The sequence below is a fragment of the Chenopodium album genome, chromosome 21 (genome assembly GCF_948465745.1).
Source record: "Chenopodium album chromosome 21, dcCheAlbu1.1, whole genome shotgun sequence".
Taxonomy (NCBI): Eukaryota; Viridiplantae; Streptophyta; class Magnoliopsida; order Caryophyllales; family Amaranthaceae; genus Chenopodium; species Chenopodium album.
In genome coordinates this window covers 21,424,465-21,448,766 of record NC_137854.1, presented here as the reverse complement: position 1 = coordinate 21,448,766, position 24,302 = coordinate 21,424,465, and the positions used below count along the sequence as shown (strand labels likewise).

The 24,302-nt window shown below is 36.9% G+C and overlaps 1 protein-coding gene and 1 long non-coding RNA gene across 2 annotated transcripts; both read right to left on the bottom strand.

Annotated features, from left to right (window-relative positions):
- Positions 1-764: 764 nt before the first annotated feature.
- LOC145602618 (uncharacterized) lies at positions 765-1,749 on the bottom strand. Its single transcript, XR_014104575.1, has 3 exons — positions 1,524-1,749; positions 1,269-1,332; positions 765-1,012 (listed from the first exon to the last, which is right to left on the bottom strand). It is a non-coding gene; the product is annotated as an uncharacterized LOC145602618 (long non-coding RNA).
- Positions 1,750-4,877: 3,128 nt separating this feature from the next.
- LOC145601177 (putative methyltransferase PMT9) lies at positions 4,878-23,395 on the bottom strand. Its single transcript, XM_081657129.1, has 8 exons — positions 22,970-23,395; positions 11,810-11,974; positions 11,523-11,705; positions 10,850-11,444; positions 8,382-8,494; positions 8,057-8,277; positions 5,466-5,797; positions 4,878-5,214 (listed from the first exon to the last, which is right to left on the bottom strand). The coding sequence occupies exons 1-7, from the start codon at positions 23,228-23,230 to the stop codon at positions 5,482-5,484; spliced, it is 1,854 nt and encodes a 617-aa protein (XP_081513255.1). The 5' UTR covers positions 23,231-23,395; the 3' UTR covers positions 4,878-5,214; positions 5,466-5,481.
- Positions 23,396-24,302: the final 907 nt, after the last annotated feature.

The window sequence follows — 24,302 nt, the reverse complement described above, 5'->3', positions numbered from 1 at the left end:
AAAATTATTCATTTGCCACTCAGCCCGATAATCCCCTCCATTCTTCTCAAAATCAAATAGGATTTCATTAAAATCCCCTATACAAACCCACGGTAAATCAGTCTCCGAAGCAAGATCAGTCAGCAACCTCCATGACAAATATCTATTGCCACCTCCGGCCAGCCATAGAAACTCGTAAGTCTCCAAACATCACCAGCTCCCCCTCGAATCTCAACATCGATATGATGGACCGACATAGTACGAAGGACCACTTCCATCCCCTTCCTCCAAAGCAACGCTAGACCTCCCGACCTCCCCATCGAGTCAACCAAAACACCCTCAAAGTCAGCAAAAGTATCTCTAATCTTTCGAAATACAACACTACTCAATTTCGTCTCCGATAAGAAAATCAAAGACGGGGCTTCTTTCCGGACAAGGTCTCGGAGGCCACTAACTGCAGAGTTTGGCCAACCCTCTACAGTTAAGGCTCAGAGTACTCATGGAGCTCGGCGGGCACTAGTAGAAAAAAACAAAATGGCAAGCGGTTCAAACCCCCAAATGGCAAGCGGTTTTGAACCGCTTGCTCTTGGGGGGGCTTGCCAATGTCCATTGAAATGGCAAGCGGTTCAGTATCGCTTTCCATTTGAAGAGAATGGGCAGCGGTTTTGGCGCCAAACCGCTGCCCATTAGAGGTATAAAATATAATTTTTTTTTTTTTTTTTTTTTTTTTTTTTTTTTTTTTTTTTTTGCTTTTTCTTACTAAATTTGATACACAATCAAAATACATGTACAAAAATTAATATTTTCATTCATTAATTGTTGTAATATTACATTTTCATAAAAAATAACATATTAAAAAAATTGATACTAGTCATAAAATCAGCCAAAAAAAAAAAAAATCAGCCTTCACAGCAGCACGCACTGCCACCACCGCCACCACACGACGCCACCAGCCCACTACCGCAACCGACCCACTCGAACACGCACCACTAGCCTTCAACCCTCAGCCACGCACCACCCTTTCGATCTGAAACTTAAAATAAAGCACAAAATAAAATAAATTAAGTCTAGATCTGTGGGTAGATGCATATTCTAGCCAACAATTATAAAAAAAAATAATAATAAATAAATAACTAGATCAAAAAATACAAAATGCAAGAAATTTAATTAGAAATAAACAACAATAATTTCAAATCTTAACTTAAAAACAACAAAAGTTTTGCAAAATTAGGATGAATTAGATCTAAACTTCAAAAACTCGAAAATTAGCTAAAAATTCAACGAAATACCGGAAATTAAAGCGAGACTGACATGAGAAGCAGCGATCTAAACCCTAACGCCGAGACGGAAGATCTGAACTCACACGCACACGCACAAAATTAATATTGGAACCCAGAAAATCGAACTCCACAAATTAAAATCGAAACCCACAAAATCGAAATCGAAACCCACAAATCGAAATCGGAACCCCCAAAATTAATATTGAAACCCACAAAATCGAAATCAAAATTAAAATTAAAATTAAAATCGAAACCCAAACCTACGTATTGAACTCCAAATCTGCGTAATCGAGCTCGAAACCTTGTTGTTGTTGTATGGAGAAAAAATGGAGTATGATGTATGAACAAAGAAGAGGCGTGAAAATAAATTAAGAGTGAGAAATGGATTAAGAAGAGGCGTGAGCAATGGAGGGGAGAGGAGAGAGGAGAGAGGAGAGAGAAGAGAGAAGAGAGAGAATGTGCGTGAGAGGAGAGGCGTGAGAAATGAGGCTGAGTGAATAGAGCTCGTGAGAAATGAATAGGCCCGTATTTAGTTTTAGGGTTTTTTAAGGAATGGCAAGCGGTTTTGGGTTGAACCGCTTGGCATTTGGGTAAATGGCAAGCGGTTCGACCCAAAACCGCTTGCCATTTCATATATGAGGTTGTTTTTTTTGATGGGTTTTTCGAAGCGGATTTTAAAAACCGCTTGCCATTTGGGGCTTCCCATTTAGTTTATTCTACTAGTGGGGGCTGCTCATCGACAGCCGCCGCCACTCGCAATCCAGTCTTCTCATCAAGCAACAACAATTTTTTTGAAGCTTCATCTTCTGCATTCAACTGCTCAGAATTGTTTCTCACTCTTTTACCCAAAACTCCATCATCTAAAGCTTCCATTTGATAGTCAAACTCATCCCTGGCCCTAACAATCTTCTTAAATTTTTTGTTCCTTCCCTTAGTAGCATTTAAATTCGTTCCTGCTCCAAAGTCTACACGGGCAACCCCACTCACCACTCCTAAAGTACCCCCCTGCCCCACATCAGAATCACTCACTGCAGCAAAGTCACACACTCTTTCCACCTCTTGGCTTCCTACTTCTCTATTTAAGAATAAGCTCTCCTTCCCACAACCGCTCTCCTTCCCACAATCAAGTCTCCTCAACAATCAAGTCACTGACCTCCCCCTCAACCACACTCATGCCCTCACTCCTCCCTCCATCTCCCGAATTTGACAAAAGCAGTACCTCACCTCCAACACTTCCCTTCCCCTGCCCCCCCCCCCTCTAATTTTTCCTTCCCCATCTCTCCAACACTCTCCTTCTCCTTCTCTTTGGTGACAAAAAGAACACGACGAGAAGCAAGCACATTCTCCACTTCTTCCATCTCTTTCATCCTTCCTTTTCTAGGTGAGGCTTTAAGCCACCTCCCCCAACCTAGCCGTAGCTTCTTCAGTTCCTCTGAGACAAGGGAGCATTCCCTTTCCGAATGTCCAATAATACCACAGGCAAAGCAGAATAAAGGGAGTTTTTCGTAAGCAAATTCAACACGAACCTCTTTGCCCGATTTATCCAAAATTCTCTGAAATCTACGAAGGGGCTTAGTGACATTAATCATTACTTTTACCCGACGAAAACGATCCAAACCCAGGGCATCTTCTTCAATTTCAATCACCTCACCCCGATTAGAAACCAGTTCTTTAACATACATCTTCGTCAGAGCGACAATTGAAGGGGAGGTATTTTATTCGAACCCAAAACGGTGAATGATACAAAGGAATTTTTTCTGGTTGATCATCCCCTTCAATTTCCCTCAAAATCAGCAGCAGGTTGTCAAAGCACCAAGGGCAACCCTTAACGACCTTCTCCTTATCTCTCCAGTGGAAAAACTGGAAGGCAAAGAGATTAGGGCCAAGGACCCTAATCACCAATTTGTCCTGCAACGCCCAAGACTTCATCATTGTCGATTTGAAAGCATCGACATTATAAGGTCTTTCTGTTACAAGTCTCCCGATTAGCATAAGGTGAAATTTTTCAGTCAACGGAGCAGTTTCCACTGCACCTAAATCAACCACACCACCATCCTCATCATCAAGCTTGAGGTTGGCATATCGATCAACAATGTCATCCGCCATGATCAGAGCTAGGACACAGTCAGTTCACAAAGGCCGAAGCAATAACGACAGAAAAACCCTAAGAGCCAAGTCTAGAGAGCAAAACCCTTTCTTTCGAGGGAGATCATACCCAAAGGATTCTAAGGATTTCTAATTGTATTTAAGTTGATATACAGCAGCAATATCACTAAATGATTCTGCTTTTTTTTGGTTTTTTTTTTGGAAAGATACCCAATGTTCTAATAACAATGATAAAAAAAAAAAAAAAAAAAAAAAAAAAAAAAAAAAAAAAAATTAAAAACCCCTAAACAAGCAAAAGATACATCACCAAATCGTATATAACAAGAATTACAAAACAAAAACCATAATTCATCCCCATTTAAGGCATAATCAGAGTTTTAAAGAGTAATAATGCATGAATTTCACTTAGTACACAAACTCTACCACTTATGCAGGCAAACTAACAATTTTTTTTTTAAAAAAACCTCAATTATGTAAATCCAAACAAATAAATCAATTAATTTAAATAAATTAAATACCTCTTGACGTTCTTTGCCGCAACATTCGTTGCAAACCTTCCAAATTAGGCTTTCATCGAAAAGTTTAAGGACGAAAGGGGAGCGATGAAAGTGACAATGCTCTGCTTTTGTTCCCAAAAAGAGGCAGGGACTCAATTCTTTACAAAGTAAAATATTGAAAAAAACAAAAACATATATTTTTTTAATTGGTTAATCAAGGAGACTCAATTGTTTAACCAAGGGGACTCAATTCTTTACCTTGATTAATTAAAACCCACTGATAACCCAAGCTCGTCCTAGCCCAATCCCCTTTTCCTCTATAAAATAAATTGAGTCCCCTTTCCCCATATTTTGCAAGAATTGAGTCAACTATTTGTTCCCCTATTTTTTTTATTTTGGTTTAAAAATTGGAAGAATTATTCCACTTATGAAAAAGAGTCACCCATTTTTTTTTATTTAATTAACCCACATACGTCAAGGTAATCTCATTTGCTCATCACCGTAACCCCCTATTACTTGATTAATTGTCTTATTGTGAAGTGATCACACCATGTGACTAGCCACATATCTATTAACTTTAACTAAAACAGAAGATGTTAACGTCACTATTGCCGACTTTTCGCTCTCTTAATAAAAATTTCCCACCTAATGCCTAAATGCAATAATGAAGTCAATTTTTTTTCATTTCTTTTGGTAGAGCTATCATATTTAACATATTTGAAATCTTAATATTACTCCTACCTTACAAATAAAACCTATCAATTTATCATAGGAAATTAAAACAATTTTAAATAGCACACTAATAAATGACCTCCTACGTTGAATTATGAATTAGACGACGTTGAACAGATACTATATCATAATTTTGATAAAAATAAAAAATTTTAAATTACAAAATATTCGTAATTCTTATTTATATTATATAATACTCCTTCCGTCAATTTATTAATGTCCACGGGTATGAAAAGAACAAACAGAGTTTGGAATATGAAGTTGATAGTATACTCGGTCACTATAAACACTGTCAATATATCCACGTGAATATCTTGAAAAAAAACAAAAAACAAACTTTTGACACAATTGAGTACAAAATATGGGTCGGAGGGAGTCTACATCGTCCAAAGAATTATGTGGCCTTCATATTATACAGTTTAGCCAAGGAGAAGCATAAAAGAATACTCCAAACAACAAATACAAACCTTCGGTTTGTTTTTAGTTGCATTTTCCAAGAAGACCTCATACAATCATTGCAGCTCATCAGCAACAGAACGTGAGAATGTAACTTCACAAAATGCTAACCGAGATTTAAATCTTGTTACAATGCCATAGATGCTTCATAATAATAGCAACACCTTCAAGCGACGAAAAACTAACTGTCAATGGACAACAAATCATAACAAAATATACATGTATTTTTCAAGCAGGAAAAAGCTCCTTTATCATATATTCCACACACACAATGAAGCCCATCTTAAGGGACTCAATCGCACATTGATCCTCTATACTTTAGAAAACATATGAACTTTTCATTTCATACTTCACCTTCTAGCACCTCATTTTCTGAACAACATGATATAGTCGAGCATTTAGGTTTTGTACATACCTTCTTAGAGCTACATTCAGCTGACTGTAACCCCATATCGCCATAGCTTCTTACGTGCAATTAAAACTCTTTCGTCATTTCTTGACAAAATATCCACCCTTGGTTCCACCTCCACAACCCATCCATCCCAACGCAAGGCAATTAAATATTTCCTTAAATAATTAATGACAGAAGGGTGGTCTCTGATGATGACAAATCCCTCTGGTCTCAAAATTCTATCCATTTCTATCAATAGATCTTCAGCACTGCAGCCCCTTTCTAAAATCTCTGAAAACAACATCCAAGCATGTAGTAGATCATAGGTGCGTGGATATGTAGAAAATGCTTCACACCTACAATGCAACATGTGACTCAAACTCTAATTGCTTTCCTTTAATATATAGAATAAGAACAGCAAAACATTTGGCAATCAGGAAAGTGTAGCTTTGAAGATGCGACTTAATAGCTTCTTTTTTCCATTGCTGCCAAAAAATTGGGCAGATCCAAAAGTGTGAAAAAAGAAAGCACGTATTATATCAACTCACTAGTCATTACATACATACATGATACATGTGTGTGTGCGCGTGAGCAAGTGCAAACGTGTAGTGTCATTCAATATATAATGATTAAAAATATCAACAATTTGCTAGTTTCAGCCTCCAATGCTAAACATCCTTAGAAAAAAAAAACAAGGAAAAGAAACGTGACTTCAGTTTAATCTCTCCTTTCAAGCAAGTCCGTTATTGCAAATTTTCCAAAGGGAAGGGCTTGGTCCCAGTCCTTGAATCTACCTAGCTCCAGGTTTAGTTGAGAATTTACTACTAGGAGTCGGACCTCAAAAAGGTTTATCTTATAATCATTTGATGGAATGTGGATAGAGGTGATTAATTCTATTATGTGAGAGAAAAACAAACTTTTTGAGGTATAAGTATCCCGATTAATGTCTTGGGAAATGAACTTGCTTACTCGAACTAATGGGTGGTTAAAAGCAGTTCAGGTTGTTATATTTGAAAAGGGGCAGGAAGAACCAGTTATCTTATCTTAATAAAAATTTGTTTTACTACGTAACTTTATGAGAATATTACATTGCCATGAAGTATTCACATGTAAGGGTGTACAAAAGTAGATCTGGACCAATCCGGTTTGGTCCAAGAAAGTAGGTGCTTCCAGGTTTCCGGACTAGAATTTTCAAGTCCGAAAAATTTCCTGTCGGGTGTCAAATTCCTAATATTTTTAATTCAGGTCGCGATACATTTTGGTTCCGGTCAGGTGCTGGCTGTAATCAAAGAGAGTATTTTTTAAAAGTATTTTCTTCTCACGAGTTGTACCCAGTGATCATATCATCATAGGACTCAGTCATGATTCTTTATAATTTTTATTAGCACGGCACACAGGTTTGCTAATAAGATCCCAACCGATTAAATATGGCCTTTTGCTGTTAGTATATTTGTTCCAAAAGACATTCCTCTATGATTCATCTAGAGATTGTTTTGTTAGGCTTGAAAGTGGAATATATTGCATTTGGTTGATTGGCTTTAGTGGCTGAGGTGGACTAATATAGGATTGTTCTACCAGCTTGAGAAAATTAGTAACTGTCTGATCAATAATTGGACATCCCTAATAAAGCTAAAGCAAATTTTCATAGAACAAACACTAGTGTGTGATTCTATAGCATACACACATTAACTAGGAGAACAAAGATGCAACAGAATAATGCACTTGTTGGGGATTGGAAGACAAATGTTGAATTGCTAAGCCGGATGTTTCATCTGTCGCAAATCCATACATAAACATGTGAGCAAACCAAAAAAATAATATAGATTGCATCTCATGAAGGGTCTTAATTTCAGCTAAAACAAGATTTTCAGATAAAATAAGTTTAGACAATATAAGTTCCAACAATTTTAAAAAAAAATAAAAAATAAATAAATCTAAACAAAATAAAATAAGTTCACAAAAAATAGTTTCCGACAAAATCAGATGAACCAAACAGAGCCTGATTCTTATTTGAAGCAACAAGTGAAAAATGGAAAATCTTGTTCACCTATTAGCTATGACTCTATGAGCAAATACATTTTTTTTTTTTTTTTTTAAAAAAAGGCACTACTTTTTTTTCCAGGCTTTCACAGCTGCTTAGACTCACCAATTTAAACCTTCGGCCATGATTCAACATTTTGTCAAATAGTGATGCACAGCTTAACTAAAATTTGACATCACCACAAGTGTAGTTCTATAGCTTACCATCATGTGGATAAAACAATGCATACTAAATTTAGATAAAAATATACACATACATAGGCTATGATCTTACATTCTGTTCTGAATTATAAGAAATGTTTTAGTTTTATTCCCTTAACTACTCCTATACAATTTTATGACCCCACAATCACTCCTGTAAAAAGTGTCATATTGAAGTTAAACAACTACAGAGAATATCAATCAATCAATCAATCAAAGCCTTAATCCCAAAAGTGGGGTCGGCTAACATGAACCAAATTTGATTATTCCGTGTAGTCATCAACATAAATCAACAGAGAATAAAAGAAAGTAAAAAATAGCATCCATGTTGTGCAAATGATCAAGTAACAATACATGAACAAAGCTTCTCTTACCAGTCATGTAGAGTTCCAATGAGGCCTCGATCATATATGATCTTCAGCTTCGAAGCAAAACGGATAGGGGTAACATTCATCACCCAAACATCTTTATCATTCAAAGCAGCAGCAAATCCGCCAAGATTGGAGTTCATATCCATGACATTCCGCAAAGTGTTCTTTTGTAAAAAAGGTTTCATTAGGTTCCAATACTCAATCACTCTAAAGCGCCATGTGCTCTGTAATAGATGGATCCTCATAGTTAGTCAACCTTATTTTAATATTATAAAGAAAGATTGGAGCACATTTGGACAGAAAAAAATACATAACATTGGTAGCTTACAGTGTCAGCTTGAAATTCCTCAGAACTGACGCCAATATCCTCCAAGCGAGGTGGAGATGCAGTAAGCCGTTGTGGCCAGGGAAGTAAACAGCTTGATTTTTCCTTGTGCATTTCTATAGAACAAAAGTAGCAGGAACATGTTACAGAAATATAAAAGATGTGAAAGACTTACCGATTATTCATTTCATTTTTTACAATTTCATCAATATTGCAATATGACTGGTTTGAAAAGGCATCAAGGTGCTGAAGACCTAGGCGTTGCAGCCCAAGCCCTCAAAAAGGCCTCAGTAAGGAGCACCAAGGCACTATAACGCTTGAAGACCTATCATCATTGCTTTTTTGTTCCTTCATGGAGTTCATGCTGAAACTCTTCTACCTTTGTTAAGTCCACTGTATAGTGTCTATTAACTCTCTTTAAACACTTTAAATTGTTAAGTTTTAGAAGTGCACCTCATTTCAATGAGGTGCGTGCCTCATAGCTCCACTTGCTGCGCCTTGAACCTTTTTAAATACTAAGCAATAACAGGTGTACACAGCCTATTAGCTAATTTAAAAGAGAAATATAATCCTGAAGTATACACAGACTAATACACTATTTCAACTGTTACAAGGCAATATCCTAGATCTGTTTGTCATGAGAAGTAAAACCATAAAAGGCACTTCACAGCCCCATCTATCAAGAGAATCTTATTTCTCTGTTTCCAGATATCACAGAGGAATAGTGGATCTAAATATTTTTATAGTCCTCGGTTCACTGAGGTTCTACTCAGTTAATGCAAGAGTGAAGAAAGTTTTAACTTTTGAAGACCACTTGCTTTGTTTACTATATTGGAAAATATTATAGGAAGTTTGGGTTACATATTTTTTGAGGAAAAGAGAAGGTATGCAAGAGAGATAGTATGTGGGACAAAGTACCATTAAATAATATATCGAGCTTAACAAAATAGGAAGTATGCAAAGTGAGCAGAATTGCATGGCGAAAATCGAGCTTAACAAAAATTGAGAGCGTAAGTAATGAAGAAAATCAATAAGACCAGCTGTATGATTCTTAAGTGGAAACTTATGGATTATGCAAAAGCAAGCAAATGCATATATGTTTATCAATCAGATCTAATTCCAATAAAGAAAATTCAAGTGACACAATCGTTAAAGTTCTATGTAACAGAATATGCAGTTTTTAATCAACAAAATTAGTAAGTTGCTATTCTTCAAATATTATAAATTATTGGAAAATTTGTCAGAAAAAACCAATTAAAGTAACGTTTTTGTTCAAAAAAGCCTTTTAAAAATTTCTTGGCAATATAAAACCAGATTGTAAAAAAATTTTGTTGAAGACAACCAATGGTGACTTTCCGGTGTTGACTTCACTCTTTCCGGCATTGACCGCCATGTGACATGCACATGGAAAAGTTCTTCTAATTTCCCTCCAACTCACTAATTTTATTTGGTTAATTATTTAACAATTAAATTAACTAATAAATAAAAACACCACAACCTCTACCACTGGCCAGCCACCCCCTCCCCTCCCCTCCCCTGCCAACTGCCAGAACTCCTCAACCCCGGCGACCCAACCTCCACCGCCAGCCGACCCCTTCCCTTTCCCCTTACCCGACACCGCAACAAACCCAGCCAAACCCTAAACCACAACAAGTCAACAACCTTCCTGCATCCCTTCCCCCACCATGAAACAGTCTCCTCCCTTCCCCCCCAGTTAGAAGAAGACAAGGATCAAGCTCAAGCGCACGATCGCAATCCTTAATCACATGCTTATAATTAAAGCTCCAATTGATTGTCACAAGCTGGTTTCAATCAATACCCAAAAAATTGGAGAAAATTCAATTCGTTATAAATCCATCAAACAAAATTGATCCAATAAATAAAATCCATGACAACAGAAATGCAAATTGAGTGAAAAATCAATAGGAAGAACAAGAAAAAAAAAAAAGAGAAAAAAAAAAAATTAAATTGAAGATAAAAAATATCATAGGTCTTGCGGAGGGTGGTTGGGTAGAGGCCACAGGGGAAAGGAAGGGGGGTCAGCGGCGGTGGACACGGCTCGCCGGGGGTGGGGGGAGACCTGGGTAGCGGTTGTGGCATGGGAGGGGTGGCTTGCTGGTGGTGGGGGTGGATGCGGTAATTATTTGTTAAACACTTGAGTTAATTAGTGGAAAATTGGACATTAATTAGAAGAAATGGGGTGGGAAAAGGAAAAAAAAAATGTGCAAGGCACATGGGAGAGTCAACGCCAGAAATAATGTAGTCAACGTCGGAAAATAGCCCTTGGTTGTCTTCAACAAAAAAATTTTAGAAACTGGTTTTAAATTGCCAAGAAATTTTTAAAAGGTTTTTTTGGACAAAATAGTTGCTTTAAAAGGTTTTTTCTAACAAATTTTCCTAAATTATTTAGGTTAGAAGTTGGCAAATTTAAAGGGTGTCAAACAGAAGACCAGAAGAATTTATACACTTACTTGCTGAATAAGGTGTGATACAAGTTTTCATTGAAATATTCCAAGATTCATCTGGATTATCATCTGAACTACATAATGGAGGTCTGCTTCCAGGTTCTCTCTTCAAATAACAGCTGTTGCTCAGTGGTTTTGCCCATATAACAGTTTGGTCTTTCTTTGAAACAACTCTCCAGCACATCCTCCTTAAAAGACTATACATTGAATTCCAGATTTTTCTGTTTTCTGGATCTTGAGCATATGCTTCAGGAGAAGAGTACACAAAATATCCACCTGGCCTAAGTAATCTATCGAGCTCCAACAAAAGAATCCCATCTCTCTGAAGCCAATCAATCCTACATCTAGAACAATGGGCTAGTTCAAATGACCTGCTGGGGTATGGAAGTCTTTTAGTTCCCAACACACCAAGAGTAGATGGAATTCCTCTCTCTAATGCGAACTGAATTTGATTTTCATGTACGTCATTAGGTGCCAATGACATAGCTATAATATCATGGGAAAGAAGATATGCACCAAAACTTGCTACTCCACATCCCACATCAAGAACAGTTCTTATATTCCCACCATTGCTAAGTATTTCACCAGGAAACTTGAGCATCTGCATGAATACAATAGTAATCATCAGCACAAGTATTAAGATAGAGTAGAATCATAACATAAAAAAACTTCTGCATACCCTTGCGAGTGCAGCAATATACTTATCTGCACCATCATGAAAATGGGTTCCACCACCAGGAAAATTTATCTTTTCTCCATTCACAACCATCCAATGTTGGTCAGATTTCTCTTGTGCAAGGTGTGTGTGAGGTATATTTGCTTTCCACACTTCATCTCTGCTAGCAGGCCATCTGACAGGTATCTGATTTTCTAACAACAAACTCATTCGAATAAAAATAAAAAATAAATAATAAAAAAATAGAATAACCCAAGTCCCTCTCTGGAAAAAAGAAACTAATGACCAACCTTGTAACCATTTGGAGGCGGAATAAGACAGTTGTACCGACGCTCATGAGGTGGACAGTGTCGTTCGTAGTGCTCCATTAATGTAAGATTTACCTTTAACCTCAATTGGTATATCAGATTTCTATCCAAGCACGGTATCAACTCTAAATATCTCATATCACATATCTGTCATTAAAAAAAAATTATTAAAAAAATTACCTTAATAATATTTAGGGGAAAATAGACTAGTATTCTCAGCTTTGAATTGAAACGCTACATATATCCTAAGTCCTAACACCCCTGAACAACCCCCCTCCCCCTGGTGGTCCCAAAAAGAGGTTAATACTCTACTATAAATTTCATATTTTTTATCTTGGAAGAATTTGTACAGTAATCATTAGATGAAATAATCACCACAAAAGTCCACAAATTCATAACACATATATCAGAAGGATTGAAGCACAAGACTCTTTGAACTATTTTTTCTAATTTTTGGCAGAAAAGATTTGAATAGAAAAGGGTGGAGACAATGTCTCCTCTGGGTATTATACAATGTAGAAGTGATACAGAGTAATAATATAGGTTGCTTTACATTATATTAAAAAAAAAAAAAAAAAAAAAAAAAAAAAAAAAAAACCCATTTTCTTTTATACGCCTATCAATGGATTGGATGGAAAGCGAGCTGATAAACTAGATAAACCTCATTTCAATACTTTAACAATTGTCAGACCAAACACACAATTCCCTTCTACCCCTCACCAGATAAACCAAATAGAATTTGATGAGGAAGAGTCAACTGAGCATTGGTGAGTTGTCCAAAATCAAACAAGAGGTCCATTTATACCTTATTCAAATGTAAAATAGACACCCATCACAATGTATCTAGGACAGGAGATACATCTACTCAAAGTTAAGATGATGTTTGTGGTAGAATCCACTTCATCTACCTCACATATTAGCCCTATATGCATGTGATGTGTGCATTACTGATATAAACAATATTAAAACTACTGATATTGATCTATTATAATTCAAGTTGAAAACAATTTTGAAAACATAAAGAAACAAGTAGCTTATGCGTTGTTTTAAAACAAAGTTATCAAATTTTACATATGAACAAATATTTTGTCAAATAATCCCTCTTTTTTTTATAGTTTGCATATACTCCGGAGTATTATCATCGAGAGAATAAAATTTTTCATTTTACATACTAGGTTAGAACCCGTGCGATGCACGTTTTATAAAAAACCTATTTCTACATTTAAAAAAAAAATAGCTATTATACATTTTTTTGAACCAAATTGGCTATTATAACTGAATATAAATAAGAATTAAATACCTAATACAAATATTTGTAATTTCAAAATTTTAGATTTTTACTAAAATTACAATATATGAGTAGCACCTCTTTAATGTTGCCTAATACATTTTCATTATAGAGGTCCATTTATTAGTGTACTACTATTTAAAATTGTTAATTCAATATCTTATAATAAATTGATAAGTTGTAGTTGTAATGTAGAACCTTCTAATATTTAAATTTTAAAAAAAGTTAAATATGGTAGGAAAAAAAAAGAGATGATGACATCATTCTTGCATTTAGGCAGGAAAATTTTTATTAAAAGAATGACATGTTAACAGCGATGATGTCGACATACTCTGTTTTAATAATAATTAATAGATGAGAAAATTATGATCCTTTAGATTTATAACATGTTTTGAATATACACTTTTAAATTTTATATTAAAATTTTTGTATATACTGAATAGTAGTTGCTATTTGTTGCTTGGTAGGTATCAATGTTGTTTCAATTTGAATGAATCCTAAATTATTGTTAAACAATTATGGTTGAATGATTTATAGCACCCTTGAAATTATCATTTTATTTTTCCTAGTTAAACATGAATAAGCAAAAAAAAAAAAAAAAAAAAAAAAAAAAAAGGTTAATTATGAAGGGGAAAAAAAAAAACAGAATAACTATGATTAATTACATAGTACATTAATCATTTCTAGGGGAAAAAGTTGTATGTTCCACTTTAATACTTTATTCAAAGCTTGTTTGTAGCTAGAGGTGTCAAAACCGAACCGGCCCGAAAAAAATTATCCGTTTCGAACTATAACCGATCCGATTTGATCCGAGAAATTCAACACTCAAACCCGATGTGTGACCTTACTAAACTCAACCCGAATCCGAACTTGATCCAATCTGAACTTAACTCGGCACCGATTTGATCCGACCTGAACTCAACCCGAATCCGATTTGACCCGACCTGAACTCAAATCGAACCGAGTTGACCCGACCCGAGCTCAACCCGATTCGAAATTGACCCGACAAATAACCGATCTTATCCGATTTATTTTGACCCGAATTGATATTAACCCGGCCCGATTTGAACTCGATTTGATTTTTACCCGATCCAACTTTAACCCGACCATAATGAATTATTGATCTTTTTATTCAAGTTTTTATACTACAATATATACTAATTATTAATAAGTTAACTATTTTCTTTATGTACATACCAATTATATAAAATTACTTTCTAAGTTTTATATTAGTCTCATCTAAAATTTGCTACAAATAATTTGTAATACTTGAACATTAAAACCTCTACTTTAAACTCGATAAAAAAAATGATACATGTATGACTTGATATTAACCCAACAATAAGGTAAAAACTCAATAATAACTCTAGTTTGAAAATAACCTTATTTGGTTATGTATCGGGTAAACTTGATTAAAATCCAGCCAAACACAGAAAGGAATTGAATCGAAATTGAACAATAAATGAATCATAGGATCAACCTTATTTTAATCAAATCAAACTTAACTGAACGGAAATCATCCAAACTGAAATCAACCCGACCCAAATTCATCCCCGAAGTTAACCCGGTTAAACCCGTTTTGAACCCGATCCGAATTTATCCGAACTAAACATGAACCGATCTGGAGTTGACCCGACCCGGACTCGATAGACCATGACTCGAATTTGACCCGACCCGAATTTGACCCGACCCGATCCGATCCAAGTTAAAAAAAAAATTTGACCCTAATATATCCAACCCGAATAGACCCGACCCAAACTCCATCCGGTTATCCAAATTGACACCTCTATTTGTAGCATATAAGTTCGGTGTTGGAAAACTTATTATGTAGGTTGAAGCTTACAATAATGTAAAAAAGTGTAAAGAAAAAAATAATAAAAAATAAAAAGAATAACTATGATTAATTTCAGTGTATTTTGTAGCTTGTTTTATATTATGCTAGTATATGTTACATTGTATAAGCTTCTTTAGCTGTTTTGCAAGACCGGAAATTTATTAAAATTTTGATTGTATTGTATGTGATTAAATTTATCACTTTCAATTTATTGATTGAATAACTTATTTGTTTTGTTTCAATCATCCAATTAGGCTCTTATGTTAATTCAACACACATTTATGTTACATGTTGCCTTAGTATGTCCAACTAAAAATCTAACATATATAGTACATGTAGGGCTGGCAAAAGCTGACCCGACCCGAAAACACGACCCGAACCCGACCTGAAATTTAAATGGGTTAGGTTAAGGTTGGAAATCCTAACCCGAAATTGACCCATATAACCCGAAAACAAAACATTATAAAAAAAATAACAAAAAAGAAAAAAAAAAAAAACCCAAAGAAAACCTTTAGCCCAGCCCAAATCGAAATGAGCCATCCTAATAAAACCAAAAACCCTAAACTCCTCCTTTCTTTTTTCCTTCACTCAGCGTCTCAACCGCTTCTCACCATTTCTCTCTCTTAAAATTTCCCCCCTCTTAAAATTTCTCTCTCTTTAATCCCTAAACTCCTCTCTAATCTTTATCAACCCCTAAATTCCTCTCTAATCCTTGGATTTTCATCAATCTATGTTTCCTGCTACACACTTCACCTTCTTCTGAACATCTACTTCATCATTCCAAGGTATTTTTTGTTTTATATGTATTTGTTTTATGAGAAATACGGTTTGGTCATGCTAAAGTATAGTTTTATATGCTAATAATAGTTGTTATTTTCTGTTAAATTGTTGTTGATTTGTTATGATTTCTGTTGTTAATTGTTGTTTTGCATGTTTTTATACGAATTTATCATGCTAATTAATATTAATAGTTGTTGTGTTTATACGGTTTTACATACTGAAATTTTGTTCTTAATTATTGTTTGTGTTATTTTTAATGGCAGCGAGTTGCGGCCACTCAAATACATCTTTCTTTCAGAGAGGAGAAGATTCATTCCACTATGGAGGGTGGGCATAATCAAGAGAATTGAAGATTTTATTTAAATCGCTATAGCTTTTGAAATTCAATTTGTAATTTGTTAAGTAGACTACTTGGTTTGTAATCTATTAAGTAGTTTTGTTAGACAATTTTGTTTGGGTTTGAATTGTTGTTTTGCTTGAGAATTTAAAATGCAATTGAATGAACTGCAAAAAAAAAAAAAAAAAAACCTTTTGAATGAATAAAAATCAGATTGGCTGGGTGACCCAACCCAAATAAAATCAACCTTTTTTAAGACCTTAAAAAAGTTTTGGGTCAAATCAGGTCATTTCGGGTTGACCCAAACCCGAAAAAACCAGGTTCAGGTTGAGGTTTTCAACCCGAAATGTTAAATGGATCAGGTTCAGGTCAGGGGGTAGCTGACCCGAAATCAACTGACCCGAACACGAACCCGACCCGACCTGATCCGATTGCGAGCCCTAAGTACATGTCTTGTGCACAAAAGTGTTACACCTTGCATTTAAGCCATCAAAAGCCAGAATATGAAAAATTATATAAGAGCTCAGTCAAGAAGTGAGCAACCAAACACACCAAGGTAACAATGTGTCACACATACACCCAAATAAGATAGAGCACATGTCAATGTGAAAAGACCCAACTCGTTAAGTCAAGTCAAGCTAATAAGAGAGAATAAACTTGTCTTATTAAGCCTAAACTATCATTAAAGAGCAAAGACACCAATGTCGATGTAAAAGGACCCAACCCGTTCAAGTCAAGCCAAGCTAATAAGAGAGAACGACCTTGTTTTGTTAAGCCTAAACTATACATTAAAGAGCAAATACACCAATGTCGATGTGAAAGGACCCAACTAATTCAGGTCAAATTAAGCTAATAAGAGAGAACGACCTTGTCCTATTTAGCCTAAACTATACACAAAAGAGCAAACACAGAAAACGACTCTTTGCTCTTCAAGAAGGGATCGAAGAGAGGGAGCTACCAAGATGTGCACCTCCATGGAAGTGTGCTGCAGAGGCAAAGCGAATCGAAAGCAAGAGAATTGGTGCATTGGTAAATAATATTCATAAGTAGCATGTGGGTTGAAAACAATTGAATTCTCACATAAAATTTCGATTATTTAAATCTAACATCAGGTGATCCATATCAACTATCAAGCAATATAGTCATGCTTCAGCACCAAATAAAAAGTCACAATTCTGTCACCAAATAAGCCCAATTACTGAAATTATCATAATCCACCTCAAAAAAATCATAATTTTAAAATAACAACATAGTAAATTTCATACTTCCAAACTCAATAGAAAGCCAATTTCAATCACTCAATCAACTAAGAAGCAACAACAGTTCCCTCTAGGTTTTTCGTTCTAGCTTCCTGGCTAGGGTTTCTTCTATCTAGAGGTTTTTCTCGATTTGTAATCGAGATTTTGCTCTCTTTTTTTGTCAATTTTTGTGGCTTTTGATTTCTGAAGTAGTGTTATGGAGGATTCCGATCAAACCCTAACGTTGGTGGAGAAAGGAAATAGCGACAATGGTATTAAGGAGATTTCGCAAACGGAGATTGTTGATGAAGCAATTGATTGGGACGATACAGGGAGGATGATGACGATGCTCGTATTGAACTTTCCCTTGTAGGTAACCTCTGACTAATCGAAATGTCAATGTTAATGCCTTTATTGCTACTATGAAGGAAGTTTGGCAACCTAAGCATGGAGTCAATATCTCAAACATTGGTAAAAACCGTTTCTTGTTTCAATTTCATCATTGGAGGGATAAGCAACGTGTATTAGATGAACAACCTTGGCACTTTGATAGGCATGCTTTGGTTCTAGGTGACACTGTGGACTCGGTAAAGCCTTCGGACATTGAAATATTCCATCTTCCCATGTGGATTAGGGTCTACAATCTCCCCTTAAAGGGCAGATTAGGGCACTTTTGTTAAACTAGATACGGCGGCTCAAGTTGGGATTGACAAGTCTATTAGAACTTGAGTCATGGTTGATGTTCGCAAGCCCTTGTTTAAACAGGTGAAGCTGAAATTGAGGGGTGGGAGTGAAGAAGCCTTCGAGGTTAAATACGAAAAACCACTTCTGTTTTGCTTTTTTTGTGGCATGATGGGTCATGGTGTTAAAGATTGTGATGAACATAAGGAGGTGGAAGAAGCTGATCTTCCTTTGGCAGTTGGTTGAAGGCGTCACCTTGGAAGTACAATGGGGGAATGAGAGATGATAAAGTAGGAAAAGGAGGGAGTTGCGCAAAATCCTTGTTTGTGACTAAACCAAAGAAATCTGTAGAAAAAAGGGGATATAGGCTGCACGTGTTGAGGAGGTGTTAAACAAACTAGGTGATGTGGGGTTAGTGAGGAAGGAGGGGAATATGTATTTGAATTGAGAGAGGGGAATTTGGGGATAAGGGGGAGTACGAAGAGTATGTTGCTGGTAGAAAAGGGGAGTGAGCTGCGGGGGATGAATGATAGGCAGAAGGCCTCTCTTAAGCATCAGAGGGTAAGTGATGGGAGTGAAAAAATAATAGCAAAAAAGAGGGTGGAAAAGATATGAGAGAATGGAAGAGAGATATGTGGGGGCTGCACAAAATAATATGGGGTGGGAAAGGGAGTTGTAAAAAAGAGAGGTATGGAGGAGATGAAATGGGATGATGCTCATAGGGTGGTGGATGAAGGGGAAAAAAAGAGAAAGGTTACCTTTGTTAGTCAAACTAGGGACACAATCAAATCCAAGTAGAGGGAGTTGGTATGAGCCAATCCCTCGAACGACAATGAAATTACTAAGCTGGAACGTCTTCGGGATTGGCAACTCCGGAGAGGACTCTCCGGGATTCATGCGGGAGAGAGCGGCCAAATGTGGTTTTCTTGATGGAGACAAAAGCTGACAGTAGTGTTATGGAGAGAATTAAAAGACGTTGCGGGTTTGAAAATGGTGTGTGTCGTAGTAGTAATGGAAGGTCGGGAGGTATTTGTTTTTGGTGGAGAGATTTCAACGTGAACATGATTTCACCATTTTGCCGCTGATATTTGTGATGTGGATAATGTTCCTTCTTGGAGAGCAATGGGTATTTACGGTTGGCCGGAAGCGGAAAATAAGCATAAAACGTGGCAGTTGATGAAAAATTGAAACAATCATGTAGTGTTCCATGCGTTAGGTTTGGTGATTTTAATGAGATCGTTAGTATGACGGAGAAGGACGAGGGGGCAGTTAAAAGGGAAAGTCTTATGGATACTTTTCGTGATGCCATTGATTATTGTGAACTCCGCGATCTTGGTTACAAGGGGTGCATTTTTACGTGGCAAAGAGGGAATTATGTGGATACGATGGTGGACAGGTTCCTTGGTGATGCAAGTTGGTGTAATCTTCATCCAAATTATTCGGTGCAACACCTTGCTAGAGTCTCATCTGATCACACTCCGATTCTACTGGATACTATTAATTATTATGAAAGGGGGAGGAAGAAAAAGTTGTTCCGCTTTAAGTCTATGTGGCTTTCTAGAGAGGATTGTGGTGAGACGGTTGCGAAGGCTTGGAGGGATGGGGAGGGACGTGAACCACATGCAATATTTGAAGAAGTGGGCTGCTACTTTTGGAGAGGTGAAGAAAAATATCAGATTGAAGGAGGCAGAATTGCTGGAGGCGCAAGGCCAGCAAGTAGATGCATCGATGCTAGCTAGGTGTGAACTGGGAGATTAATGAGCTTGGTAGAATGGAAGAATCATATTGGCATGCTAGATCCCGGGCCAATGAGATGCGTGATGGTGACAAGAACACGCTTATTTCCATCATAAAGCAAGCCAAAGGCGTAAAAAGAATAGCATTGCGGGGCTATTCGTGTGGGGATCGGCAGGTTGGTGAAAATCGATTACAGCATATTGTTGCCGTGTATTTTAACTCCCTGTTCACTACAGATAATCCATCCAACTTCGAGGCATCTCTGGAAGGTGTTGCGCATAGTGTCTCGACAGAAATGAATGATGTGCTAGATGAGGAACCAAGTGCGGATGAAATAAAAATCGCTCTCTTCCAAATGCACCCAAATAAAGTGCGGTACGGATGGTATGCATGCTTTATTTTTTCAAAAATTTTGGCATATCCTTGGCCCTGATATTATTCCTCTAGTAAAAAATTGGTGGAATGGTGTGGTTGATATTTCAGAAATAAATAGGACATGTATTGTGTTGATACCTAAATGCAATGATCCGAAATTTATGACCGAGTTTAGGCCAATAAGTTGCTGTAATGTGATTTACAAAACAATATCGAAAACGATGGCAAATAAAATGAAGATTTTCCTGGATGATATTATTTCTATAAATCAAAGTGCTTTCATTCTGGGCCGTTTGATCACCGATAATGCTATGGTTGCATTTGAAATCTTCCATTCGATGAAACGAGGGGGAGAGAGGAGGCATGGTACTATGGTATTGAAACTTGACATGAGCAAAGCGTATGACAGAGTTGAGTGGTGTTATCGGGAAAGGGTGATGTATAAGATGGGTTTATCTGAAAATTGGGTTCGTCGAGTCATGAATTGCATTTCAAGTGTTTCCTTTTCTTTTAAGGTGGATGATGAAATATGTGGCTCTGTGATCCCATTCCGGGGTCTCCGACAAGGTGACCCTATCTCTCCCTATTTGTTCCTTTTATGTGCAAACGTTTTCTCAGGTTTATGCACATGAGAAGAAAACTCATGGGGCGAGGATTTGCAACTCTGCCGAGGGTGTCTCATTTATTTTTTTTGCCGATGGCAGCATACTTTTTGCTAAAGCTATTTTGCAGGAATGTTCGAAAATAGCTGAAATTTTATCAGTTTATATGAAAAAGCATCTGGTCAAAAAGTCAATCTAGATAAGACAAGACAGAGGTCGCTTTTAGCAAATGTGTATTGGTAAACAGAGAAGTATTGTGGACACTTTGGGGGTTCGAGAGGTTGATAGACATGAGAAGTATTTGGGGCTCCCTACAATCATCGAAAAATCGAAGAAGGCCATCTTTGCGTGCTTGAAAGAGAGGATTTGGAAAAAATTGAACACTTGGAAGGAAAAATTGTTGTCTAAGCCGGGGAAGGAAGTGCTAATCAAAGCACTGGCGCAAGCGATCCCATGATGAGTATTTTTAAGGTCCCGGAGGGTTTTATTGATGAAATCCATAGTCTCCTATGTCGTTTTTTGTGGGGTTCTATTGTAAACCATAAGGAAAATGCATTGGCAAAGTTGAAAATATTGTGTCTACCTAAAGCAAAAGGGGGAATAGGGTTTCGTGACCTTAAGTGTTTCAACCAAGCACTTTTGGCTAAACAAGTGTGGAGGCTGCAAGCAAATCCAAATTCTTTGATTTCCAAAATTCTCAAGGCTCAGTATTTTAAGAAATCAAATGTGCTAGTTGCAAATAGAGGATATGACCCAAGTTTTACTTGGAGGAGCTTATGGGGCGCAAAGGGCTTACTTCGTGATGGTTTAGTTTGGCGAGTTGGAGATGGGCGTGACATTAAAGCTTGGAAGGATGCTTGGCTTCCTGGCTGGTGAAATATGGTAAGCCTATGCTGCTACAGCAACCAATTGGTTTAGATGAGAATATGACTGTCGATGAGCTGATGGCAGAGGGTTTGAAGAGGTGGGATAATGCAAAAATTTGTGAGTTGTTTGATAATAAACGGCTGCAACTATACTAGCTATTATCACAGCATTCTGTCAAAGACAGTACATATTGGTGCTGTACAAAGGGTGGTTTTTTCACTGTCAAATCTTGCTATTGGCTTGCTAGAGATGTAGCTATGGCCGTGGTTGATGCTGGGGGCAACGAGGACTGTTGGAGATCGGTGTGGAGAATTCAAGGGCCACCCAAGCTTAAATACTTCCTATGGGGGCTGTCAAAGGGAATCTTGCGGTTAAAGAGCCTCTTGTGCAGCGTCAAGGGGGGGGGGGGGGGGGGGGAAGAGAATCAATTATTCTCACCTTGTGTAGTGGGCTGCTTGATCATCTGACAGATGCACCAAACGAGTCTTTTGTTGCTAGGTGGAATTGGTTGTATCGCAAGGTTGAAAGTGGTGTGCTGAGACGTATGGCAGCCCTGATGTGGGCTGCTTGGAGATGCAGGAACCTAATAGTTTTTGACAACGAGCGCCCTGATGTTGTGATGCTTGCTGCTGGTTTTTGTAAGCTCGTTGAGGATTACACAGATTATGCTAAGAAGGTTTTTGCACCTGTTGTTCCAGCTACCATGCCCAGCAGTGTTGCGTGGAAGTGTCCCCCTCAAGGGTGCTTGAAAGCCAACGTTGATGCTCACATTCCTGCTGTTGGTAATGCGGGAATGGGGGTGGTTTTTAGAGATGATGCTGGGCGCTTCCTGCTGACTGCAACAAAGCTGACTTCCCTTGCTGCCCCTGAGTACATCGAAGCGCAGGCTGTCAGGTATGCCCTTAGTCTGGCTCACAGGTTTGGCTATTAATGTCATTAAAGCAATCTCTTCTGAAACTGGTGGACGTGCCCCAATTCATGTCGTATATGATGACATTACAGTAGATAGAGCGGATTTCAATGTGTGTCTTTTTTCTCATGCCAAAAGAAATTGTAATACGGTAGCTCACCTAGTTGCTAGGGGGGATACGGGGGGAATGAGGAGTTAATTCGGTTTAGTGCTTTCCCTCTAAAGTATTGTAACTTTGGCTGAGATGGACTTAGCTCCCTAATTAATATATGGCTCTATCTTTTCTTTCAAAAAAAAAACATAGAAAGCCAATTTACTAAAATAACAATCCTAATTCAAAATTTAAAACAAAAATTAAGTAAATACAATATACAGAATTTAATAACAAAAATCTCAATTAAAATTGTAACCTCAAACAATGATAATTCCAATCTCAAAAGAAACCCAAGTTATTGAAAAACAATAAAATAATTAAAATTATACAAATACTTACAGGTATACTCTTAGGGAGCAAAGAATCAAAGTATTGAACAGGGAGTTTATCAATGGAGTCATCCTCGTTAACAAGAGTGCTACCGAAGACGGGATCGACACCATCTTGATCGAAGAACACATCATGGTGAAGCACAGGAGAAATGGGGATGATAACAGAACCAAAATAAAGACAAAAGAAGCCAAGAAATATGATTAATCCAAGTAAAACATGTTTGACAAGGGTTGAACTCTGACAAAGGGGTTCAATCCTCTGCTTCATTTGTGTATTAAGGTGCTAATTTGGCATCAGAATTTGTAGAGGAGAGAGAAAAACAAGAAAGATTGGAGTTGGTAAGGTTGGTAGTTTCTTCCTCACTGGTTCATTGTTTCTCTCTCCATTATTGTAGCTCTCTAATCTAGATGATGTTTTTGTGTACTCTTGAGTGTTAAGTGTAAGAATGAATGAATGAATATCCTTTGACTAGTTTTGTGTTGGGCCGTTGGGCGGGACAACATGTGAAGCCCGCTTCATTTGTAGAGTTGTCAAATATGAGAGTACTCCGTATCAATCAATCATCAATAAACATTGATCAATTAGAGCAACTCCAATGACAAGCTAATTTGACAATTAGCTTGCCATGCCACATAAGCTTTTAAGCTAATTATCATTTTAGCTACATTTTGCTCCAATGGCTAGCTATTAGCTTAGTAGTAGGTGTTGGATAGAAAATACATGGAAATAGCTTAATTGGTGCAATGAACATTTTATTTTGGAAAGTTTAATTCTCAAGCAAATTAGCTTTTGCTTAGCCAAGCTAATTGAATTTTCTAGCTCCAATGGTCAAGCTAGTAGCTAGGGAATTATTGAAATTGCAAGCAAGTCCCTAGCTACAACCATTGGAGTTGCTCTTAAGGCCTGTTCATTTTTACTGAACTGAACTGATTGGAACTGAACTGATTGGAGTTGTACTGAACTAAACTAAATAGAGCTGAGATAAATATTTTATGAGAGAATGAAATTAGGAGCTAAAGTGAACTAATTGGAGCTGAACTGAACTGAACTGATTGGAGTTGAACTGAACTGAAATAAAGGTGGAGTGAACAGACCCTTAATATACACTGTACTATGGTGGTTAATGAGCGCGCATAGCTAGTCATATTCAAAAATCTCTTTCAGTTTAGTTTTATGTCATAACATTAGTTATTGGTAATATTAAAGACGAAAAATATGTTAAAAAAAATATTTTAGGGTACAAATTTTTGCACATTATTCTAAAGAGTTCATAAAAGTTTCAATTAACATTAGACAAATAAATATTTTAAAGGCTATAATTGTCCAAATGCTATTTATA

Coding starts and splice junctions, on each gene's coding strand:
- LOC145601177 (XM_081657129.1), bottom strand. CDS start 23,230: ATGAAGCAGAGGATTGAACCCCTTTGTCAGAGTTCAACCCTTGTCAAA. Junction 11,706..11,809: donor CGCCTCCAAATGGTTACAAG/GTTGGTCATTAG, acceptor TTAGAAAATCAG/ATACCTGTCAGATGGCCTGC. Junction 11,445..11,522: donor ATATTGCTGCACTCGCAAGG/GTATGCAGAAGT, acceptor GTATTCATGCAG/ATGCTCAAGTTTCCTGGTGA.